The sequence below is a fragment of the Xenia sp. Carnegie-2017 genome, unplaced genomic scaffold (genome assembly GCF_021976095.1).
Source record: "Xenia sp. Carnegie-2017 unplaced genomic scaffold, XeniaSp_v1 HiC_scaffold_23, whole genome shotgun sequence".
NCBI classification, from domain to species: domain Eukaryota; kingdom Metazoa; phylum Cnidaria; class Anthozoa; order Malacalcyonacea; family Xeniidae; genus Xenia; species Xenia sp. Carnegie-2017.
Genome location: NW_025813486.1, coordinates 6956555 through 6982074, shown reverse-complemented (window position 1 = coordinate 6982074; position 25520 = coordinate 6956555). Strand labels below are relative to the sequence as shown.

Below are 25520 nucleotides of genomic sequence, written 5' to 3'. Positions count from 1 at the left end.
TTACAAAGAGCTTTTCAATGTTTTTTTCTGAAATAAGTTCCTGTTCGATAATGGAAAACAATTGACATATAAATGGCCTCTCATACTGTCTGTCTCTCTCATACAGCATGACCTAATGAAGCCGAAACTTTGCTTAATAGTCCGAATGCCAAGCGCCTGCTACGACGTTTATAGTTATTTGCTACACCGCTCTATACAAAACGTCTTCCGCTGTCACTGTCTGTTATAGCAAAAGCTCTTATTGTTGGTATAACAGCGTTAAGTAAGTAGAAATGAAGGAAAAAGCACAAAAAAATCAAGGCATCTAAACATATTTCAAAATCCTGATCACGTAAGGTGCATTTGCTCAAAAGTCTTTCTTATTTTTCAATAAACTGCAGGTGTTTTTCTCTTTTCTTCGGTATTTAAAGAAACGTGGTTTTTGTGTTTATTTTTCGGTATGCTAGTTACGTGTTTTAAACTTTTTTTCTTTGAAAACAGATTTTGACTTTGTTAACGATGCGTGGAATCAAGATCCGTGATGAAGATCGAGAAAAAATCCCAGCGAAGTACATTTGTACTTACTGTCATCACCTTCTAATCAATCCAATGCAGACCATGTGTGGACATTTGTTTTGTAAATCTTGTATGGACATTATTCTTGGGTAACGTCATTTTTTCTGTAACAAATCATCTATACAAAGTTATAGTAGTTGTCATACATGCTCTTTCAATAGACAACCTATTATGCATCCCAATATCGTATCACATATCCCAAAGTATTCATGCGTATCATCTTGTTCAATTAAGTCGGTGCCTAGCTGTTAGGGCGTCAAAATTGTTTATTAGTTCTCTTGATACGACTTCGGTTAAAAACTGTTGCGTAGGAGACTAGGGAGAGCTCATCATAGTTCATCATATTTTTATAATCCTAAATAACAACTGCTTTCCTAGGAACGTAATTTATCAGAACATGCATTTAGAAATATTGACCCCCCCCCCCTATTTAACTGTCTAACTGGCTACGCCATCCACTCTTCGAAATTGATCATTCTTGTTAGTAGTTTTTGCCTTTTTTTAATCTGTAGAAATCCTGATCCAAAATGTCCTGAAGATAAAGAAAATTTGACCAAGGAAAACGTAGGTGGAAATATTGCAAAGATTTGACAGAAACTTCAATTACAGTCTTGTTGCTATCGATCATTAGCGTAGCCATCCCGCCAGTTTAGTCCTGCTTTGTAAATTTTAGTACATAATATTTTCCATATTACAGGGTAGGTCAGTTAATGAGCAAAGAAAAATTAGCATAGCACAACTAAATAAACATGTTGGCTTAACAACTATAATTATAATTACTCTTTGAGTTCTAAAAAATAATACAACGATTTACGTATATTGTCGTGTCTTGTGACATAGAAAATCCTTTTGCAACTTGGGTTGTCAAAGCTACGTGCAAACGTTCTCAATATGTTGACTCAACATGCGCTAAACATTGTTTTTTGTTTGATGAGTGATGCTAAACGATGTGTGCAAACGTTCTCAACATGTTGAGTCTTGAAATGTTATCGCCTAGGATCATGAGATAAAATATTCCACCATGCCTAGCAACAGCGTATATACAGGTACATAAACGGTTCAGTGACCAGGTAAATAACAACAATATAAGCTGCACAGGTAGTGTTCATGCTTTCGCTCAACATGTTGAGTGTGCTGTTTTAAAAACCAGAAGTTTCATTGCACTATAAACAAAGTTGAGGTGCGGTTTGGTGACCATGGAATAAAGCAAATGTTGAGTGCTGTTGAGTGGAAATTTTGAGCAAGTTTAAACTTCACTCAACAACGCTCAACCCCGCTTAATAGCTACTACTCAACTCTCCTAAACACGGTGTTGAATATGTTGAGCTCGTTGTTGAGTTTACATGTTGAGAGCCTTTGCACTTAGCGTTAGTGCGTCGGTGAATTCTACTTCAAAAAAGTTTGCCAACAGTTCTTGTAAGAAATTTACGTTACTGTTTCATTTAACGTCTAGTGCAAACTTGCATTTTAGTGAAGTGAAGTGACTCTGTCTTTTGCTACATTTAATCTTGTTTCATAAAAGATCAATTTCCATGGATCCATCTAGGTTTTCCCGGATGCTTTTACGAAGCGTGAGTTAAAAAAGATTCAATTACACTGTCCATCTGAAGAGTGTAAATGGTTTGGTACACACGAAGAATTGGAGGTGAGTTGGGCACTGAAATTAATCAAAAAATTGTGGCATTTTCACTTATAAAGGGATACACCGAATCTAAGGGATTAGGTACAACATCTTCCACAATTTCGTGCTCGTCTACACCTTTCGTAACGCTTAACAGAGCACGCAATATTGACTACGTTTCTTCTTGCTTATTAATTAATGTTTCCAGTTTGGTGAGAACTGATCTTTGGAAGCCTACAAGATAGATAAGAAAATAATAGAATAACTTACGTATAACCTACGTAATATCTTAAAAATATAAAACCTTACAACATGCTAACAAGAAAATTCAAATAAAAATCGCATCAAATTGCTAATTGAATACGCGTACATAATAACAACGCTATTCAAAAACTATATACTGTAGAGAAGGTACCATTAACGTTTGGTTGAGAACGTCTTCCTGCAGGTGTTTTGTTCATAAAACTTGTCGAAGGCGTTTCGTGCGATGAAAGGTCATGCGAATCTGCAAAGCAATCACGTGACACAATTAGTTGCGAAGAAAAAAAAACATTTCAAACGACACGAAATGAACGTAAATGAAAACGTAACAACAAAATATGCAATAATGAATTGTAAGAAAAGCTTGCCTAAGACACCACTGTTTCGTTGAGAATGTCTTTCTCTTGTTGTGCCAGTTGTAGGAATTCCTTGTGAAGAGACGTTGCTTGTATCTTCAGAGAAGACACGTACTGGGTTTAAAATATATCTTTATTGAACGCACGAACGCCATTTAAATTAAGGCACTACAAGTTTCAAAAATCAGAAACAGAAAGGTGACTAAAATAAAAATCTCGTTTTATTTAGTAGTTTGATAGCAAACGCTGAGAATTAGATTTGAACGAATGTATTTTGTTTAAATCATAGTGAACAAAACTGCAATTTTAACTATAACTAACATTTTTTCAACTAATTACAACGACATTTTAAAGGACCAACGCCTACAGCCCCTGTAGAACATACATAAGCCCTATAATGCAACGATGGACGTAGAAAAACAGTAAATGTACAATACGAATGTTAAATCATATCTTGATTTAATTTAACGAATGTTAAAGTTATTTAAAAGAATCAATCAAAATTATTTCAACATTTTAGACGACATATTATATGAAAGTTGATGATTAGTCAGTTCTGATGACAGAAAACTTACCACTACACTGAGATGGTGTCCTTCTAGTAGATGGAGAAGTTATTGCATAATCCTTTGTGTTTAGGATTCCTGGCGCTAGTTCACCGTCATATAAATCTAGATCAACATTATATTAAGATCAAATAAGAAATTTTATACATGCATGTTTCTGTCAAAAAATTGTCCACTTGTACAAGGATTATATTAGCGCTTATACCTTTTTCTGCAAGGGAGATCAGCTCGCTGTACGCCTGCAAATCTAAAAAGCAAAATCACTCATTACATTTAAAGGCAACGTAACAATGTGTGAAAAACTGCAATCCTTTGAATAAAGCAATGGCCTATTGCATTGCAACTACAGTACTTACTTCTAGAAATTGTTGATAAGATTTCATTGACGCATGTAGTTATATGAAAATTGTTTTACCATATCAACAGGCAAGTGACAGAAAGGGCTAACAAAGCGATGATGTTCTTCTTGTATCTGCTTTCTAAAAGAAATATTAGTGCACAAGTCTATATTATTATTTTGAGAGTAAGTCACTCGACCAAGCCACTTCCCTTTTTGTGTACACTTGTCATAACCAAAATAACCAGTACAAAATTTTGTACCTTTAACAAGTGCTCTTGCAGGAGCATCACAAACAATTCCCCTTACTGTAACAGTCAGAACGTTTTCCCCATCTTGGACTCCCCTCTCTAAAATACCCTTCAAATCTTCTATAAACTCATCCAAAAACTCCAAGTCTCTTGGCTTGTAGTCACCACATCTTAGGACAATAGGAAACACTACAACAGGTTTTATATTCAAGATGGCACACAACACTGGCCATATATTTTTTGCAGAACTTTTAAACAAAGGAAGCCCATCAACATTTAAAGAGATTTCAAGATGATTAATGTTCTTAACTGTTTCACAAGGATGCTTGTGATAGTGCTTTAACAATTGTTCACCAAAAGAAAAGTACACAAAATCCATGCCAGATTTTTTCTGAATGGGAATACATCTTGATGTATGCAACAAAGTGCGAGCACAAAGAGGCAAATTTGGATGACCATTATCCTTAAGAAGAGCAAGCAAACCATCAACAGTATTTTGCTTAATTGAGTACTCATTCAACCAATAAACTAACCCATCTTGAAAGGAAACATTTAAACTAACATCTTCAAAATCAGAAGAAACAGAAAAATACCTTTCCCCAATGACTGCATTCACATGCACTAAAAATCAGCTTTTCCATGGCAAAAAGAAACATCCAAAATATCAACTTCACCAGAAACAGCACGGTCATTTTCCCCAATATCACAATCATTAAGAGCAACTTTTAAAAAGAAAGAACTTTGTTGAGGACTGGCAATGGTTCAAGTTGATTTTTTGTAAAGGTTGTGAATGTTCACGGTCATTATAAAAAACATTATTGAACAGATTACTACAGCCATCATCATTAGGCATTGCATCACTGCATCTTAAAGCTGTATTAGCAGCAATCCAGTTTTTTCTGTGTTGCACCCGGTTATGTTTCATTATTATATGAACTAAAATAAATAATAAAATGTAACTTTCACTCTATTTATTTTTGGTTAATTTAAACATATCCTAATGTTATAACCCATTCCCCCTAAGTGCTGGTGATCACAACATTTAGCAAAATGTTTTAATCAAAAAATGATGAGTCTCATTCACAGGTTATGGTAACTTATATGTCTGCTCAACTATTTGTAACTTATTCTCTTCTTTACATACATGCATCATACCTAATTTATACATAACCCTAAAATTTTAAGTATAACATTATAGTTTACTTGCTAACAACAGCAAATGGAAAATGTTCTAAGCAACTAAATAAAAGTAATTTAACTGACATTGCAAGCTTACTAAAGAAATAGGCTAAGTTAATAAACCAATCTAAGAGATAAAAAAGTGGGTTGTAAACTACATATTGTCTTGAATGCAATAATTGGACAAATGATACTTACTAGTATTATAAAGCAACCATGCATTGTTATGAACAAACATTCAATTACCTCTTTGTAAAATTATATCACTGTTTAAAAACTGCTGTGATTTGCAATAGAAAGTACAACTATTTTAAGGTTTAAGGCTACGTGATTCTTAATCAAAGACATTTTGTAATTCACATAATTACATTACCTCATGTTAAAAAATATTAATCATCACCGCTTATCAGTCAGTCAGTTAATATAATTCCAGATATGCTAAAACGTGATATTTACGTAAGATTTCAGATACAAAACAGAATTTTGACAATGAAATTCATACGATTATACATCGGGAATTCAATGATCACAAAACATTGTAATCATTAAATTTGATAAGTAATTTTTGAACTATAAACATCAGTCGCGTGAATGATTTGACATACCCTAGATCCGCCCCTACATGTTATGACAATAACAACCATACGTACTGATGAATACCATATCCAAACGCTGTAGCAAGGTGTAGTGAAAATATTATTTTTATAAAATAAAAATAGAAATTAAAACTAAGAATAAACCAAGCTTAGTAAATTTGTTTGTTCCTACACCAATATACCCGGACTCATAAAGTCACGGCAAAAGTAACATACGACAATCTCCAGATTATAAAGAATGATAAAATAAAGGTACTTACCAAAATTTTTACGCATTGAAACATATTCTAGATCATAACTGCCTCTAAACTTAGAAAACGAGCTGCGCATTATCTTGTCTTGGCAACTATGAGTCAAATTCGATTCTTGCACGAGCGATTTTCAAATGAACACGAACGCCGATATTTTACAGGTATCGAAATAATTTTGATGTCAAATTGATTTAAATAACTTTATTTATCCATGACAGATATTTGAGATAAGTAAAACGTCGCCAAATGTCTTAAATATTCGAAAATCCTTGTTTGTAAACGTTATCCGACATACATTTTTATAGTAATTTGTATCTCTAGTGGGTAACCGGAAGTGCATTTTGCATATATAATTAGGTTTCACATTTAAAAACAAAAGCTCAAAATAATTCGCGATTTCGCTGCCAAGCAAGAAACCCGATGTAGTGTTCATCGCAGAAACATAGCTTACATGATACTTGTAATCTTGAGATATCTGAGTATAACATTGTTTATAAAACCAAAGCTTTTGGACCAAATGGAGGTGGTGTATATGTCTATATATAAAAAAATTTATTCAGTTTTCAGTTCTTGACTAATTTAGTTCGACTACGTTTGAGGTTTTTGGGTTAAAATTATGCCAATCAACTAGTTATAAACTAATTAGTTAATTCAATTACAGCAATGGACATTTTTATATTCTTGGTGTGAAGTCGTTTTGAATTTTGCTTTTACTAGATTTAATTTTTGCCATCTTACGGATCAATTCTGATTACCAGAAACAGCTTGAAATATACCTAAATGATACAACAAAACATCGGACATGATCTTAACAAATCTTTATAGTTTCTACAATAAGAATTCTATATCAACTTTCCTTCATTTAATTTATCAGAATATAATGTAATGTTATCTTATCAAGGCGTGAGATTTACTTTTCCCAACATTTAAGCCAATGAACGCCAAAAGTTCCACAATCTGATATTGTGAATTTTCATGGGTAAAACCAACTCTTAATTATGGAGCTAAGGTTTTCTTTTACAAACTTCCATAATACCAAGGAAACGGTAATAAAATTCAGACATGTTAATAAAAAACAATGAAAATCATAAGGCGTATCTTTGCTTTACATAACAATAAACTTTTAATGTTTTAAATTAAGTTACACAAAAGAATTTGCTACGTATCAACTCAAAGGACGTAACCATTTGACGCTTAACTTTTCAGAACTTAAGAAATCTGAAAGATCGAATGTTGAAAGCCTCAATCGTCGACCAGTAAAGGTTTGTAAGACGAAAGACAAAGTATTATCGTGTGTGTTAACGATGTAAAAATGAGATCTTACATAAAAGTTGTTTGTCAATTATAATTAATACACTTTTAATAAAAATTAGTCTCACCTTAGTACTATAAAATATACATCATAGATACCCGTATCAACTTGTGATCCTGTAGTTGTACACCAATTAAACAAAGTTACAAATACAAACAATTTGCTTACCAAAAATCACTGTCATCTAAAGGAAGCGTTTTTATAATAATGTGCTTGCTTGCTAAGGAATTCAAATGCTTGCTAGCATGCAATTATATTTATCTTTGGGTCTGGACGGTATATTTATAAAATATGTGTAATTTCATTATACTTGTGATGATATGAAATGACATTTATGAATCAGGAAGAAAATTTAGTTTGAAATTGCAAATGGACTCATGCATGCCATCATTGAATATTTTAAATATTTAGTCGTTTTGTCGTTTTGTGACGTTGCAATTATCTTTTGTCGAGCTGTTGACGCTAAGGTGATACATGCAAATTCATATCCTTAAACAAATAAAACTGAAAATCTTTGATTTCTGATTTGAAAAAACAGAGCTTTTGGACCACATGGTGGTGTACAGCAGATATTCTTATATTTATTATGCCACGTTTGAGGCTCTTCAGGTTAAAATTAGACCGATTAACTAATTATAAACTAATTATTCAATTCAATTACAGCAATGAACATTTTTGTATTCTTGGTGTGGATTCGTTTTGACTTGTCATTTGATAAACTTAACTTTTGCCACCTTACGAATCAATTCAGATTACCAGAAACAGCTTGTAGTTAAATATACCTAAAAGATGCAAACAAACATTGAACTTGATGCTAACAAATCTTTAGAATTTCTACAAGACTCCAACAAGAATTCTCTATCACCTTCCCTTCATTTATCAGAATATAATGAAATGTCACCTTATCCAACTGTGAGATTTACTTTTTTCCCAACATTAGAGCAAACAAACGCATATTTTAGTTAAGACTTAGTCTTTTTCACGAAATGAGGATCTTGTAAATATATATTGGGAGACAAAATACAGAGGTCATTTGTTTACGAATGACAAACAACAATAACAGTTGGGCCCAGGCCCATTATTAATCAACGATTATCCCATTGTGCTCTATCCCTCCTAAGTCTTTTCTAGTATAGGAAAGCGTAATATAAAGTTGTTCTTTGATATTTATTCATCCTCTTAATTTTCTAACAGCCCTTTCTTGTTGAAATCGAGTAATTTGCGTAGAGCTAGTGGTGCTTTCTTGCTAGGCTTTGTGGTCGCTGGTGTAGGTTCTCTGGCATCCTCAGGTATCTTGCTTGCGTTTGGTGAAGTTCCATCTGCGGTATTTATGTTCGGTAGTGGTGCTGGCTCCGGAGTATCAGACTGTGTCGTCGGTCCTATACTTGGTAATGACGATGTTGGTTTTCTGTTGGCTGGTGTCAATTTGTTGGGAGTAAGGTTCTCAGTTGAGACTTTGGGTATCAGCAGTAGGTCCGTATCAATAGTATATTTGGGTGACTGCTCTTCTACAGGTGTGAGTTGCCGGAGAAATTTTCTGTTTCTTAGTGTAATTCTGTTGGACCCGTCGACTTTGACGCGGTATTGATCGTGTTGAAGGACTTCGATGCATGTTCCAGTCTTGTCCCATTTCATAGTGTACGGTCCTGTTTGGTTCTGTATTCTTACGTGATGTCCAATGGACATAGGTGGTAATCTTCTTGTGTGTTCTGTCCAACGTTCCGCCGCTCTCATGTGCCGGTTTCGTAAAGCCTTCTCTCGAGCATCGAGTGTTTCGCTCCAGGTTACGTGTGGCCTATAACGGCCGGGAAAATTGGTATGAATTCCTTAATGGGTCTACCCAAGACGCTTTGGGCCGGTGATAACTTCGTATCGGTATCGGGCGTCTTACGATATTGTAGAACAGCAATTTGTAAGGCGTTTGTGTTGAGGCTACCAGTGGGGCCGGTATTGTTCGCGATGAGGCGTTTCACAGTTTTAACTGCAACCTCGGCGCGACAATTTAAGTGCGGGAATTTCATTTATGATTACGGATTTGGATTCCTCAAACAGTGTGTTGAGCTCTTTGTCCCAAAGCAACCTTGTGCCAGGTTTTAGCAGTTTTCTAAACGGTAGCATGCGTTCAGTGGCTCCAAATGCATATGAGACTTGATTGTTCAGGCCAAACCAAGAGCGGATGTCAGTGATACTGCTCGGCTTTGGGAAATGGCGAATAGCATCGATGAATTTCCTGATTGGGCGAACAGAGTTTGATGTGATTTCAAACCATGCGAACTCGACTGTATCTTATCCGAAGACAAATTTGTCTTGGTTGAGGATAATGCCGTTTTGACCGCAAATCTCTAGCCATTCGACAGCCTGATGGAAACTTTGGGCGAGGTTATTTGCCCAAAGTAGGAATCTCATCGAACCGGCGTGAGTAATCGTCCCTGAACCAATGTACCCTTGTGGCGCAGACTAATATCGATAGCGACCCCAGGGAGTGATAAAAGTGGTGAGGTGTCTGTCGTCTGAGTGAAGGGGAACGCTGTGATAACCGTTTCAGCAGTCGAACACTGATTTCTTTTTGCCACTAGGAACAGAGTGGGCCTGGTGGTAAGGGCTCTGGGTGGGTCTCCCTAGTGGCCTGTAGGTCAACGGTTCGTCGTGGTTTACCGTTCCTTTTTGCACAGATGACCATCTTGTGGCACCAGGTGACAGCCTCGCCGATTGGGACGGATTTAATCACGCCGAGGGCACGTTGGATGTAACTGTCGGCGATCCCAATGGTTAATGTATCGCGGAGGATGTTGTCCGTGTAGTTGATTTCTGTTGCGCAGTTGGGACAGTTAATCGTAAATTTCCATACGCTGGCTTGACTACGAAGACGTGTGCCGAAGCTGCGAATGGTTTCGTCCCGATCCTGGCGCATGTTGTATTGTTTGATAAGGGCCACCATCGTGTTTTCCTCTCGTAGAGCGAGTACGCGCATTGAAGCCATAACGTCGTCGATGGGTTTGTTCGTGATGGTGCCGCCAGCATTTCTGGCGAGGTCCTTACGAAGCGTTTCGTCACAGCATTCGAGTAATTGGATGACTTTGTCTCGAATCCCGCACTGCATAAAATTATTCATACGACATTCCTTTCGCGAGAAAACATGAGCCCAACAATATTGACGTGCTCACCACTGTGTGACTTCATAGCTCAGTTGGTCAGAGAACTGCACCGGCACTGCAGAGGTCATGGGCTCGAATCCCGTTGAGTCACCTGAATTTTTCAGGTCCGGAGACGATTGCTTAAATTGTCCAGCAAAGTGCGAAGATCATATCTTCATTTAATTTCAAACACCGCACTGCAGAAAACATTCATATGACATTCCTTTCGCGAGAAAACATGAGCCCAACAATATTGACCTGCTCACCACTGTGTGATTTCATAGCTCAGTTGGTCAGAGCACTGCACCGGCACTGCAGAGGTCATGGGTTCGAATCCCGTTGAGTCACCTGATTTTTTCAGGTCCTGAGACAATTGCTTAAATTGTCCAGAAAAGTGCGAAGATCATGTCTTAATTTAATTTCAAACACCGCACTGCATAAAACATTGATATAAAAACTACTTTGTTCAATAATGTGCCAAATTTTGCTCCTACCTTGAAATATTTGCTCAAGAAAAGCTTATGATGACATGCATGAAGCATTAAATATAGTACTGCGTCATTTGACAAAATCCATACGTTTTTCAATTCCAGGATGTATTGTTTGCAATGAAGTTGGATGCGGAAGAAGCAAAAATTGATGGCAAAGAACTTTTTATGTCTTTTGAATAATTACGATATCAGTTAAAGGAATAAGAGTAGGAATCTAGTAAAAGAAGCAACATCTGCCTTCAACATGAGATTCTTCCAATTATGTATAGTTACTTTCTACAAAATACTATTTTAGATAAACTTGATTTTTAAGTCATTCACTGATATTTTTACCAAGAGACAAAAAGAAAAATTTTAAAGGCATAATGTAAAATTCAAAAGTTTGTCAAGTTGTTTGAACCTAGAAAAAATTAGTATAGGTAACTGTAATTTGTAAGGGCACAAGAGAAAAGTAGTGCAAGAAGGTTAGCATTTTTGAGAATTAATAAGTTCTTGACATACATTACACAAGGCCATAATATTATAAATAAAGTCTGTACAATAACAATTATACAACATGCTAAATATCTTCACCTACATTATAATTATTTAAACAGGTTTGCCTTCATGCAGCAATAAGAAAAGTGTTACGTCAGAGAAACCAATGCACTTTAATTTAAGAAATCGTATCTTCAATGGGAAATTAATGTAGTTCTGTTCAGTAGTAGATCCATGGTTGTCAATGACAATCCAGTTTCTAATATCTTGGCTCAAAACAGAACCAGCAACATGATTATAGAATTTGTGAATTTCGTTCTTTTGCTCTCCTAGTTCAAGATGTTTTCCTCATAAGTTCTCAAGTACATACCTACTTATAATATATTTCAGGTCGACTTAAGTCGTAGGGGTAAGCTAACATTTTCTAACTCTTTTTTGGACATTCTAACTAAGATTTACCCATCTATTTAAGAAAGACAGTTGCACCAAGCTGTTAACAAACAGTCAAAAACACAAGTAATGCTAATGAAATTATGCATTAAAGCTTAACAACACATTGACAGTGTAAAGAATGCCGTTTGATATTTATTTCTAATATAGCTAAACATTACTTGACAAAATATATATTGTTTTTCAGTAGATTTACCTCATTTAAATGTGTGGGTCTATTTCACAAAAACCTGAAGCATTATTTTCAATATTTTATGCTTACGGTTTCATGGTTGATTTCGCTGGTTGTCATTAATATACCTTAGTTGTATTAAAATTCGCGCAGTACTAGAATTCGCGCAGCGCTCAGTGCGCGAATTTTAGTACTGCGCGAAATATAATCTGCGCGAAAAGCTTTGTAGTGTAATATGAGATATTCATTGTTGGTTATGCAAATCAGTTGTTTTATTAACGCATATACATATTGACATATGTTTTTAGTTGTCCTGGTAACATTAAAAATCAAAAATGTCTTCATTTTCATCCTGTACAATTTCAGTCGGGATATTCTCAGGTTCTACGTAGTATTCCGTCACGAATGCCTGCATTTTGCTGTATATCCTAAAACTTGCATTGTTCTGCATGACTGTTAGTGTAATAGGAATCTCCAAGCCTCCTTGTGGTAATGGGGATCGACGAAATTTGATGTCACACACACATGCTTCTATATTGCCCCCATATTCAAAAAAGAACTTTCAAAATCGGGAAATCTCTCGAGGCAAATGTCCGACCAGTGACAATGGTTCAATCTTGCCTCTGATTTTGGTAAACAGACCAATAGCATATGGGTCGAAATGGTTTCCTGATTCTGGTTTTATTATTAACTGCTGGTTGATTCTTGGAGCTCAGATTCTTCTGTATTCATGAAAACCTCGTGATGCGCAAGCCAGAGAAAACGATGTCCCCTCGGGGCTCAGTTTCACTGAATTAGAATCATCCGTTCCTGAATCGTGGGTTTCCTGAAGCAAGCAATCAGATGCGTAATTTTCTTTCGCGTCGCACGCTTCACATAAAGCAACACTCGAACCACTTTTCCATCCAGGATAGTTTTCACATGCAGGGATTTTTGGGGTGCCATATCCGCCAAAATTACACTATATTCAATTATTCAGCACATTTTTTATCATTATTCAGCCTTATTTCAATTATTCAGCATATTTTTTATCATTATTCATCCTTATTTCAATTATTCAGCACATTTTTTATCATTATTCAGCCTTACTTCAATTATTCAGCACACATTTTATCCTTATTCAGCCTTATTTCAATTATTCAGCACATTTTTTATCATTATTCAGCCTTATTTCAATTATTTACTAGTACTTACGTTTGTTTTGGCTATAAAACTTACTTGTAATACCGATCGGTAAAGACTATTTAAATTAGTTCAACTTACAGACAGAACAGTTATTGTTTTTGGCTATAGCAAGATTTTGAGGTACCATTTGAAAAGATAAAAAAACGAGGGAAAAATTGGTTGAAATGATGGAAGTAGAAGGTGAAACACAAACACTGAGGGAAATGATTCGTTGGAGAATTTTAGAAGTAAGAGATCGTTTAAATCGGTGTGATGTCAATTTAGAAATGCAAGACGTATTGGAAGTTGTCGATGAATTGGTACAATACGTTGTTCTACTAGATTCATTTGAAAGGGTTTCTGAACAGGTTTTAAACTATTTAATCCATGCTCGTAACACGCTATCCAGGGAAAGTATCAGAGCCACTTTTGAATATGAATCGTGCGATATTGCTAATGCTGGCAGGCCTTCACTGATTATCGGAAAAGAGCAAATTGAATATCTTCTGGATTGCAGTTTTACAGTCAATCAAATAAGCGAAATACTACATGTATCGAAGCGCACTATAGAACGTCGTATGAGTGCATATAACTTGACAGGAGTGAACAGATTTACAGAAATTAGCGATCAACAGCTTGATAACAATGTTAACTACGTTAAACAAATCGCGCCCGACTGCGGTTCAAAGCTTCTTTCCGGTTACCTGCGGTCAATAAATATTCGTGTGCAAAGACGTCGTGTCCGAGAATCCCTTACTCGTGTAGATTCCTTAGGTGTTCTTGCCAGGCGATGCAGGGCTGTCCATCGTAGGGTGTATAATGTTGCTGGACCAATTGCTTTATGGCACCTAGATGGAAACCATAAACTTATCCGTTGGCGCTTTGTGGTTCATGGGTGTGTCGATGGATACACTCGTATCCCTGTTTTCTTACAATGTGGTAATAATAACAGAGCAGCTACTGTTCTTAGCCTGTTTAGGAAAGCTATTGACGATTGGGGTCTTCCATCACGTGTACGATGCGATAAAGGAGGAGAAAATGTTGATGTTGTGCAGTACATGCTAAATCATCCTCAACGTGGCCCTGGACGAGGATCAGCGATTACTGGGAAAAGCGTGCATAACCAGAGAATAGAGCGTCTTTGGCGTGATGTGTTTGAAAGTGTTTTAAAGTCCTTTTACAATTTGTTCTATTCAATGGAGGATCATGGTATTTTGAATCCTGGTGATGAAGCAGACATCTGGTCTCTTCACTTCGTCTTTATGAAGGAAATCAACTATTGTCTGTTTTGATGGCTTGAAGCATAGATTAGGCATCCACTTCGAACAGAGCATAACAGTACTCCTTTGCAGCTTTGGATCAATGGCATGCGTTGGAATCAAAACGCATCTCTTCCTCATGAAAACATAGACTGGGAGACTTATGGCATAGACTGGACAGGCTTTGTTCCAGCAGAACTTGAAGTTGAAGCATCAACAGTAGAGGTGCCAGAAAATATATTCTCTGTCAACGCAGAAGTGATAAATGAATTGAATACAATTTTAAGAGAAGTCATTGACACTAATGGTGATGTTATAGAGCAGTACTATGTGGTAAGAGATTATGTCAAACAACTGGATTCACGGTAACCTTCAATGAATTCCTCCGATCCATGATATGTCAAAAAAATAGAAATTGAACAAAAAATTTCTAAATCTTTATTTCTCATATTGATATGGTGTTGACAATACATCTTAATTAAAAAGGAAATAGACATGGACTGTGTGTTTATTCCAATTATAAGGTAAATGAAAGAATCTATTATTTATAAACACATGTTTCTGAATTACCAAACAAAACAAAATTTATCATGAAAATATGTGAGCAACTAGTAATATCTAATCTACAATCCACTTTAAATGTCAATGACAACCACCATAAAATGATAATCTATTCTCTTTTTCAATAAGCAATGTAAACAAAAGGCGTTTCGATGAAAAAACTACAATTGTCGAAACACCGAGCGCAACACAAAAAATATAATTGGGAAAACAATAACTCTTTGAAGAAAACTCATAATTAACTCAATATATATCCCAATAAAACTTTAGTGCATAATATGGGTTCATTGTTGTAAAGAAGCACTCTCGTTGTAAGTTATTTCTTGCAAAATCAAGAAATAAGAAACTGTCAAAATTGTAAAATCCGCAACTGGTACAAGATTTTGAGTTTGTTTCAATGAAGTCAAATTGCAAACAATTCTTGCCATATATTTGTCCCTAACATCTTCTTTGTTTGAGGTTGGTCGGGCTACCTTTTATTTTGTAAGATAATTACAACAAAAGGTTGTGCCACTTTGTAATCAATGTTCCCATATCCTTTATGATTGTGCAGTGTTTAGTGGCTAAGTTAAGAAGTTAAGCATATCCAAAACCTTTGGCGTTTATTAACGCAAATGTAAAAGCCTCCTTAAAAGCAGAATAAACAGAATGAGTGGTTGGCAAATACAGAACACAAGAACAAGTATTTGCTTTGGGAAAATTGGAAAGCAAACCGTTGGCTTCGGGATGGTGCAAAAACGGAAAATTGTACGGAAAGGAGCAGTTTTTAATCCTGAAGTGAAAAACAGAATATCAGAAAACGATAGTTCAACCTCATCCTCCTCTATGTCAAGTAAAAGATCTTCCCAAAAAGCAAGAATTCTGCTTTCTACTCTCCATCTATTCGATTCCACCTCGCTTCTACGAACTGAAAATAGATTTCCAAGTACAACTGATGAAAGCTGTTGTTCGTGAAAACACATAACCTTATGAAATGTGGAAGGGTTGCAAAGAATAGAGTCAAGAACACCTAAGCAATTGAGACCGTTACGGAAACTTTCAAACGCAGGCCGAGTCCTACCCAGAATATACCAATGAGCTGTCTCACGTGCAACATCTTTAACATCATCAACACTTCTCATCGATCTCAACGAACCAGATAGCTCTAAAACACTATCTAATTTCTTATTTGCAATTATTTCATTTGCCTCTTCCACTGATTCAGCAGATATTAACTGCTGTAGGCCTACTTGCAATTCTAGGTCATACACAGTTTCGACAGGTACAACAATTGCACTTGGATCATTTACAAGTGAATCAAACAAGACTGGATTAAGACAACGAGGACCAATTCCACAATGAACTATTGCCATAGCAAAGAGTTGCCCTGCATAGAAATATTCTTGTTCTTTCAGAGCCTTAGCGTCAAGAGATAAACACCTTTCTCGCTCCTTTCCACAGAAAAGTTTACCGGATGATACTTTCTCAATAGCTAAAGTAAAGAATTCTCTCATGGGTCCACCTACATCAACAGCGCCCTCTGAATGACCCACGTCGTCGGTGAACTTTACAAAAACCTTTCTATCTGGGGAGAAAGATTTCCTTGAAATTCCTCGCAATATCCTAGCCCAAATATCACTTCGGCATATGTTGAATTTGGAAATATGCAATGGATCAAGATTGCCAGCAAGCTGTTGTAAAATGTCATTTAAATCCAAAACATTTTCTGGTTCAAGCGTATCCTTTGCAGTACTTGTGTCCGAGTCGAGTGGACTTTCTTCATTTTCGTTGACCATAATTTCATCCTCACATTTATCAAGTAAAGTAGCATCATTGACTTCTTCAAATAGCAATGTTCCATACATCATATCTAAGTCTATAATATTATCACTTTCTTCAATAACATGAGTTATTTCATTACTCATTTCTATGGAAGTTTCCGTGCTTTCTGGTGGGCATGTTTCATACAGTGGTTGGGTTGTTAAATTGCTTGTTTTCGTGTACGTTGAACAGCATGTTTCTTGGTCTGTGACACGAGTCCCTGATGGTGTTTGACTGCTTCGGCCTGTAATACTAAGCGTTGTGTGGCTTGTTGGAAGTGGTGTTGTAGAATTTTTCGGATCTTTCCTAAAGTGCGATATGATAGGAAGTGAAGTTAGAAAAATTTTGTAAGCTAAACTTTTTTTAATATGAAGAAAAGTTTCAGTTTTTATTAGCCTTTTTTGTGACTTGTTCTATTGGTACATTAATAGTACGTACAACTAAGAAGAGAAAGAAGAGAAATCTTTAATGTTCTTTCAACTGCTCTTTAAAAATTTAGCTTGTTATGTGGCTACTTCACTGAAGTTGATTGCGCAGACATCGAAGTTGTCGTACGCGGTCCTCGAGTACTGCTATAGGGGGCAAACAACCGTCTAAATTCGTCTCTTGCTCTCTCCGACCTTTCAGGAACCGTTTGCTGTGATGTGATGTTCGTTACACCTACAGCGATTTCGTCCGGTACTCTAGAATTTTCCCCATTATTACTAACTAAGAGACTTGTTGCTGCTTGAGACAATAAGCGAGCCGCTTCTTCTATACGCGGTTTATCCATTAAAACAAAGAACCGTTAAAACAACTGAAATACTTTCACTGAAATAACAATTGTTTGTCACTAATTGTTTCAAAGCACGTGTAACCAAAACAAACAACATAAAAGAAGCGCTAGTGCCAGACTGCTGGATAATAAAAAATAAGTGCTGAATAATTGAAATAAGGCTGAATAATGATAAAAAATGTGCTGAATAATTGAAATAAGGCTGAATAATGATAAAAAATATGCTGAATAATTGAAATAAGGCTGAATAATGATAAAAATGTGCTGAATAATTGAATATAGTGTAATTTTGGCGGATATGGCACCCCATAGGGATTGAACACTTGATTCCTCGGTTACAAACAAATGATTTGCATTTTAGACAAGTGTATTTTGTCAAATCATTGCACACGATGCAAATGCTTTCCATTTCTCCAACACAATAGTCAATGATGAGTCACGTTTCTTTAGGTGTTAGATATGATGTTCTATTATTATTTTACTGACTGATTTTACTTCCTTATTAACTAATTGCCGAATACGTCAAACGTTTCCGCTACACATATTCTACCATTCAAGTATTGCCAACAGAAAACATTGTGCAGGAAATCAACGCACATGGCTCTGTTAAAATATTTCAAAAAGGTTTCCCAAGACGATATTTCGGTCGCGTCGTCTGACAGCAAATTAAATGCTGCCGAAGAAAATGCAGTAAAACAGCAATTATTTCTTGACGCTCCAGAACCAAAGAAAAGGAGGGCCAAATATGGAGCATATGATGCTTTTCAACGAGCAGAAATTGCAAAATGGGGAATTGTGCATGGAATAAGCCGGCGGCAAGAAAGTATTCCGTACCAGAGTCAACTTTTCGTGGACTTGTCAAATCGTACAATAAGGAACGAAAAGAGCGCACTGAACTCGAACAATTGCCAAGAAAACATCGTGGAGCAAAAACTTTGTTACCCGAGAACATCGATGAGAAAGTTATTGCCATGATCAAGAGCATGAGAACAGCCGGTTGTGTTGTCAATTACAACATTGCTATTTCCATAGTGAAGGGGATAGTACTGGCTAATGATCGGTCTTTGTTGAAAGAAAACGGAGGAACCCTAGAATTCCACTATACATGGTGCCAGTCAATTTTCAGAAGATTGGGTTTCAGTAAATGTAGAGCAACAACTGCAAAACAACCCGTATCACCTGGCTTCTTAAAAGAAATTCGCTTCACGTTTCATCGTTCTATTAAGTGTTTACCGCTTATGACGTTCCCGACGATCTCATTATAAACATTGACCACACCCCTCTCCCGTTTGTCCTCATCAGCATGTATACAATGGACAAAACTAACGAGAAGTTTGTGCCGATCAGTGATAGCGCCGATTATCGCCAAATTACTGGAACATTCTCAGTCACCGCGTCGGGAAAGTTTCTGCCAATTCAACTAATCTACCAGGGGAAAACAGACCGGTGTCACCCTAAATTCAGATTTCCAAAAGAATTCCACGTTACCCACACGGAAAATCATTGGTCAAATGAAACGAAAGCAATTGAATTAGTCAATCGCATTCTTATCCTCTATGTTAAGCAAATTAGAGAAGCTTGGTTTTCGCGCAACAAAACAATGGGTTTTTATCGCCGATGTTTTTAAAGCACATTGGACGGATGCCGTAAAGATCATTTCCCACAATAATGGGAAGATGATACCTGTTCCCATTAATAAGACATCATACCTGCAGCCCTTAGATTTAACGGTCAATCGCTCTTGCAAAGCTTTCCTTCGAACCCAGGTTCAAACATGGTACTCAGAGCAAGTCCAAACCCATATAGAGAAAGGTATTCAACCTGATAAAGTTTCTGTTGATTTGAGAATTAGCATGCTCAAACCACTTAACGCAAAATGGATAGTGCAGTTCTATGATTACATGCAATCGAACAAGGACATTGTCGTCAAAGGTTGGCAACGATCAGGTATGAGCGCCGCATTGGAGGAACCACAACGAAAAGAGGATCCATTTGAACTGTAGCTAAACTTTTGTTTGACTTATAAAGTATATTGTTAGGCAATATCATTTATTATATTTTTTAGTTCTTGTTGGGATAGTGAAGTCACGCTTTATTTTGAAGCCATTTTTGAGGCCACCCAATCGCTTTTTGATGAAAATTGACGTATTTCTTAATAAACAAAGCTCAATATAAATGCGTTAATTATTAATAGTTCTTTTGAACAAACCAAAAAGAACGAGCACATAAAACTACTTGCGCGAATTTAAAGCTGCGCGAATAATTTGTCAACAAAGTGCGCGAAATTAAATCTCGCGAATATAAAGCTGAGCGAAAATGAGTACGACTCGAATTTTAATACAAGTAAGGTAAGCAGTAATAGAAATCCGGATTCCGGAGGGAGCGAATGTTAAAAATTGTTCTCAAAGTGGAAGTTTTGACAACCAAAATCCGCCATTACCGCCATGTTTTTGACCACGGAGTCCAGGCTCCTTTTCCCCTCCAGGTCTTATAGAACTCAGTGGTCATAACCCTATTTGCATTTGCCGAGCGTTTTTGCTTAGAGTACATGTCACGTGACTATTCTCACTTGCTCAAATCATGGAAGCAGTGGTCCTTATGATTTCTGAAGAGTTTCAACGAAAAAGTCATTGTCATTGTATTTGAAAACCGTTTTTACTAAGACTGCTTTTTCAGAAACTTTTTATCGACGTGTATGTCTGTATGAGATCGCGTTCATGGAACCGATAATTCAAGTCACATATGACTTGTATCACTGTAATGTAGCCAGCCAGCATGTTCTGGTCGTTCTATGTAAATTTCAGAATATCATTATTAGAAGTTTATTGTTTTTACATTGAGTGAAGACAGAAAAATTGAATTGTATTACTGAATTTGGTTTCGCCATTTACATTGAATGTAATTATTATCATATGTACAATACCACAATCTATTTTTCCTATATCTACCACGATTTTTTATGGATTGCAAAACTTAATGTTTGTCCAAAGTGTGCCAAATACAACTATACAAGTACAAAATTCACTCAACTAATGGGTTTTAACCATGATGTTTGCGATCGCTTGCAAAGCTAGCGCTTGTATATATTGATATCTTCAGTTGTTTTGTAGGAAGGTCTGATCATGCGCACTAAATAAACAATGTTTTGTTTTGTAGAAATTGCTGGAGTTCAATGAGATGGATGGAAGACGGCCGGTTCGTCGCCTGCTTTTTGCAGTAAAACATGTAGTTTTATAGCCTGCGCACAGGTAGGTAATGAACAAAAACTGCGAGAAATGCACACCAAAGTACAGGACACCACGGACTCCCCAAACACTACTCGCACCTTAGGTTCTCGGCTCAGGCTTTGGGCACCGTTTTTAAAGTTAATATATTTAGGGCTCATTTTCAGTAAGAGCTGACTGCCCCCCCTGGAGTGTTCCTAGCACGCAACTGATCCCACTCTCCTATATTAAAAAAAATATTCAAAATACTTGTTAACCCAACAGAACTTTGTCGAAACAATTAAAATTTGCTCCCAAAGTGTCTTCATTTGAAGTATGGCGGCCGTACTTTTTCTGTTTCAAAAAAAGTGTTGAATTTTACTTTTCTTACATGACATACATCACGGAGAAGCCACTGACTGACTCTTGACTTAAACTTTTTTTAACGCCTCAGGTATTTCATTTTCAATATGAACATAATAGCCCAACATAAGACTTTTAAAAAAGCCATCACAATAATAAAACAGAGAAGGATTTATTAATAACGTTTCGTCTTTAACTTAAGACATCTTCAGATTATTTGAGTTAATTTATATACACGAGGTTTTAAATACAAGCATATATTACGAGGTGTTAAATTACATGTGAGGGGAGTAGGAAGTTTAGATGACGGAATTAAGTGAGAATGGCGGTATATTAAAGAAGGTGAAGGGGGATTGAGTGGTTCTTTACCAACGTTACGTTGATGATTGCTTTCTACTCTTCCGATCATTCTATCACATACCTCTTTTCCTTACCTATCTCAACCACCAACATCCTAACATCTCCTTTGCACCTGAACTGGAAAAAGACAACACGCTCCCCTTTCTTGACGTAAAAATATCTCGCTCAAACGGCAAGTTTTCCACCTCCGTGTATCGTAAACCCACTTTCACTGGTCTCTTCACCAATTTCCATAGTTTCATTCCCATTCAATACAAACGCTCCTTGATCTCCTTTTTACTTCACAGAATTTTCAACCTCTGTTCCAGCTATGAGCACTTTCATACCGAACTAGAAGTTGTTAGAAAATCTTTCACCTTAAACAACTTCCCTTCATACATATTTGACAATCATGTTCACCGCTTCCTCAACAATACATTTGTACCCAAAGATCTTATTCACACTGCTCCTAAGAAAATCATGTACTTCTGTCTCCCTTTCACTGGCCTACACTGTCTTCAGATTCGCACTCAAATCACTTGACTCTGCAATGCTGCCTTTCCTCATATCAACGTTCGCTTTGTTTTTCGTTCTTCCAGGCGTCTCTCCTCTTTCTTTCCTTTTAAAGATAGTCTTCCCAAGCTCCTGAGATCTGGTGTTGTATACTCATTTAAGTGTCGATGCTGCTCTGCATCGTATGTGGGCCAAACCACGCGTCACTTACACAACACAATATCAGAACACTTGGGAATCTCTCCTTTAACAGAGAAGCCTTCCTTATGTCCACCACCATCTGCAGTTCTTTCTCATATAAGAAATACATTGTATACTGATTTTTTCAGGTCCTGAGACGATTGCTTAAATTGTCCAGCAAAAAGCGAAGATCATATCTTCATTTAATTTCAAACACCGCACTGCATAAAACATTCATAATCAGTATTTTCTTGATAATCTTTTTTGACACAAGGTGCTGACTTTTTTCCTTCGTAGCGAAAATAACAGATTGAATTGTTATTTCTTTGTAGACAATAGAGTGATTTAGCAAACACGACGTTTCGTCTAAGACGTCGTCAAATGTTTGCGAGGGATCTGGGTCTAGGACGCCACTACGTCGTAAAGTATTTATGATTTAGCAAATCTTTTTAAGGACTTTGTCAAATGATAGTATGAAACAAGTTTTATTCATTTCGGCATTTTTCCTGCTGGATCGTGTTTTCCGATCATTTTAAACTAAATTTTTGATATCAAAAATATACTGCAGTATATTCATTTCAAGAAAATTAGAAATGAAAGCAAAATCATCGACATACGTCTTTGTGACTAAAATTGTTTTGACTCTGAGGAAACCCCCGAAATTAGAGCAGACCCTGCGTTGTTTATTTATTTGTTTTTTTTTCGCTTTGGAAAAAAATACTCGCAATTTTTTCTCAAATGAATATATGTAGGCCTAAATAATCTTGTAACATGCAAATATCAAGGATATTTCCTTATTTTTTGTTTAAAAATTAAGTTTGTTTCAGCCAACGTCGATACGACGTCAAATTGTATGTTTTCACGTCGTCGTCGTCAACGCGACTGCCGTCATAGATTGAACCGGAAGTAAAAGGCGCATGCCACGCCATTTTCACGACATCTTAGACGAAACGTCGTGTTTGCAAATCACAATAATATCGTGTAAAATGTCTTTATCAGTGACATATTCATTTATAAGAATGCTGGTGTTCATTTTTGTTTTTGCTGTATTCCTTATTTTCCTTTCACCCTAAATGATCAGTAAGCAGCGTGTGCCTTTTCATCTTTTTTTTTATTTAGTGTTAGATCTGCATCATTCAGTAAAATTCCTTTAACGTTTTGATAAGATTTTTCTCCAATCGTATCTAAAGCTATAATCAGAGGCTTGTTGTCTTCCGGCAAACTTGCAAGCAAGGTCTTTGCTAATTTTTAATCATTATTTTTACAATTCCCATTTCATTTAGTTTGTCTTGAAGAGATTTCAATTTGTTGATATGATCGATTATGTTTTCTACACTTTTCAATCAGCAAGAATTATATTGTTGTCGTAGTAGGACAATCTTTGAAATAGAAGTTGTGGCAAACTGCTTTCTCAAAATATCCCATGTCTCTTTCGCTGTATGTATATTCTTTACATTCATTTGCATTGATTTGTATTGATTTGCATTGATTTACATTGATTTACATTGATTTTTTTGACTCCCAAACAAATGTACGTCCATCCTTTCATCCAAGCAAGTCCAAACGCTCGCTTCACCTGATGAGACGCGTCTTCTTGTAGGATTTCAACAGATCCATCCGCATGATCAACAAGTGTACGTCCATCCTTTCTTCGAAGCAATTCTAAATGTTCGTTTTAAGAAAAAGCTCTGGAAATTCGAAAACAATCGTATGGTCCAAATCATGTTGATGTCGCTACGTCTTTAAACGATCTTGGTGTGGTGTATGATAAAACTAGAAACTACGACAAAGCTATGGAGATTTACGAAAAGGCTCTAGAAATTCAAAAACAATCGTCAGGTCCAAATGATGTTAATGTAGCTACGTCTTTAAATAATCTTGGTAATGTGCTTGGAAAAACTGGACACTACGACAAAGCTATAGAGTTTCACGAAAAAGCTCTGGAAATTCAAAAACAATCGTTAGGTCCAAATCATGTTGATGTCGCTATGTCTTTAAACCATCTTGGTAATATGTATTCTGATACTGGAAACTACGATAAAGCTATAGAGTTTTACGAAAAAGCTCTGGAAATTCGAAAACAATCGTTAGGTCCAAATCATGTTGATGTCGCTACGTCTTTAAACAATCTTGGTGTGATGTATGATAAAACTGGAAACTACGACAAAGCTATAGAGATTTACGAAAAAGCTCTAGAAATTCAAAAACAATTGTTAGATCCAAATCATGTTAATGTCGCTACGTCTTTAAATAATCTTGGTAATGTGCTTGGAAAAACTGGACACTACGACAAAGCTATAGAGTTTCACGAAAAAGCTCTGGAAATTCGAAAACAGTCGTTAGGTCCAAATCATATTAGAGTCGCTGCGTCTTTACACAATCTTGGTTTGGTGAATTATGACACTGGAAGGTACGACGAAGCTACAGAGTTTTACGAAAAAGCTCTAGAAATTCGAAAACGATCGTTAGGTCCAAATCATGTTGATGTTGCTCTGTCTTTAAACAATCTTGGTATGGTGTTTGAAAAAACTGGAAACTACGACAAAGCTACAGAATATTACGAAAAAGCTCTGGAAATTCAAAAACAATCGTTAGATCCAAATCATGTTGATGTCGCTATGTCTTTAAACAATCTTGGTACGGTGTACTCTGATACTGGAAACTACGACAAAGCTAAAAAGTTTCACGAAAAAGCTCTGAAAATTCAAAAACAATCGTTAGGTCCAAATCATGTTAATGTCGCTACGTCTTTAAATAATCTTGGTAATGTGCTTGGAAAAACTGGACACTACGACAAAGCTATAGATTTTCACGAAAAAGCTCTGGAAATTCGAAAAAAATCGCTAGGTCCAAATCATGTTAGAGTCGCTGCCTCTTTACACAATCTTGGTTTGGTGAATTATGCTACTGGAAAGTACGACGAAGCCACAGATTTTTACGAAAAAGCTCTAGAAATTCGAAAACAATCGTTAGGTCCAAATCATGTTGATGTTGCTGTTTCTTTAAACAATCTTGGTTTGGTGTTTGAAAAAACTGGAAACTACGACAAAGCTATAGAGGTTCACGAAAAAGCTCTAGAAATTCGAAAACAATCGTTAGGTCCAAATCATGTAGCTGTTGCTCAGTCTTTAAACAATCTTGGTTTGGTGTTTTATAAAATTGGAAACTACGACAAAGCTGAACAGGTTCACGGAAAAGCTCTAAAAATTCGAAAACAATCGTTAGGTCCAAATCATGTTGATGTCGCTCAGTCTTTATACAATCTTCGTGATGTGTATATTTATACTGGACACTGCGACAAAGCTATAGAGTTTCACGAAAAAGCTCTGAAAATTCGAAAACAATCATTAGATC

The 25520-nt window shown here is 36.3% G+C and overlaps 3 protein-coding genes, 4 long non-coding RNA genes and 1 other non-coding gene across 9 annotated transcripts; 6 read left to right on the top strand and 2 right to left on the bottom strand.

Moving 5' to 3' along the window:
* Positions 1-251: 251 nt before the first annotated feature.
* Positions 252-2572, top strand: LOC124449693 (TNF receptor-associated factor 3-like). The gene is made up of 4 exons (XM_047000660.1): positions 252-262; positions 481-644; positions 1068-1119; positions 2102-2572. Exons 2-4 carry the CDS (start codon positions 499-501, stop codon positions 2249-2251), a joined length of 348 nt encoding a protein of 115 aa, XP_046856616.1. The 5' UTR covers positions 252-262; positions 481-498; the 3' UTR covers positions 2252-2572.
* On the bottom strand, positions 1308-6277 carry LOC124449690. 2 transcript variants are annotated; one of them, XM_047000655.1, is made up of 6 exons: positions 5983-6277; positions 3565-3606; positions 3369-3464; positions 2806-2889; positions 2592-2681; positions 1308-2410 (listed from the first exon to the last, which is right to left on the bottom strand). In XM_047000655.1, the coding sequence occupies exons 1-6, from the start codon at positions 6050-6052 to the stop codon at positions 2349-2351; spliced, it is 444 nt and encodes a 147-aa protein (XP_046856611.1). In that variant the 5' UTR covers positions 6053-6277; the 3' UTR covers positions 1308-2348. The 2 variants fall into 2 exon arrangements, with proteins under 2 accessions (XP_046856611.1, XP_046856612.1); XM_047000656.1 differs by lacking the exon at positions 3369-3464.
* LOC124449729 lies at positions 3778-5968 on the bottom strand. Its single transcript, XR_006949548.1, has 3 exons — positions 5732-5968; positions 4541-4883; positions 3778-3838 (listed from the first exon to the last, which is right to left on the bottom strand). It is a non-coding gene; the product is annotated as an uncharacterized LOC124449729 (long non-coding RNA).
* Positions 6278-7160: 883 nt separating the features above from the next.
* LOC124449747 lies at positions 7161-20825 on the top strand. The gene is made up of 2 exons (XR_006949566.1): positions 7161-7235; positions 20725-20825. It is a non-coding gene; the product is annotated as an uncharacterized LOC124449747 (long non-coding RNA).
* Trnaa-ggc lies at positions 10693-10767 on the top strand. The gene has a single exon. It is a non-coding gene; the product is annotated as a tRNA-Ala (tRNA).
* Positions 13308-15202, top strand: LOC124449681. The gene has a single exon (XM_047000642.1). The coding sequence runs from the start codon at positions 13359-13361 to the stop codon at positions 14463-14465; it is 1107 nt and encodes a 368-aa protein (XP_046856598.1). The 5' UTR covers positions 13308-13358; the 3' UTR covers positions 14466-15202.
* Positions 20826-23558: 2733 nt separating the features above from the next.
* LOC124449749 lies at positions 23559-24058 on the top strand. The gene is made up of 2 exons (XR_006949568.1): positions 23559-23603; positions 23767-24058. It is a non-coding gene; the product is annotated as an uncharacterized LOC124449749 (long non-coding RNA).
* A 1091-nt stretch (positions 24059-25149) lies between these two features.
* On the top strand, positions 25150-25398 carry LOC124449731. The gene is made up of 2 exons (XR_006949550.1): positions 25150-25225; positions 25352-25398. It is a non-coding gene; the product is annotated as an uncharacterized LOC124449731 (long non-coding RNA).
* Positions 25399-25520: the final 122 nt, after the last annotated feature.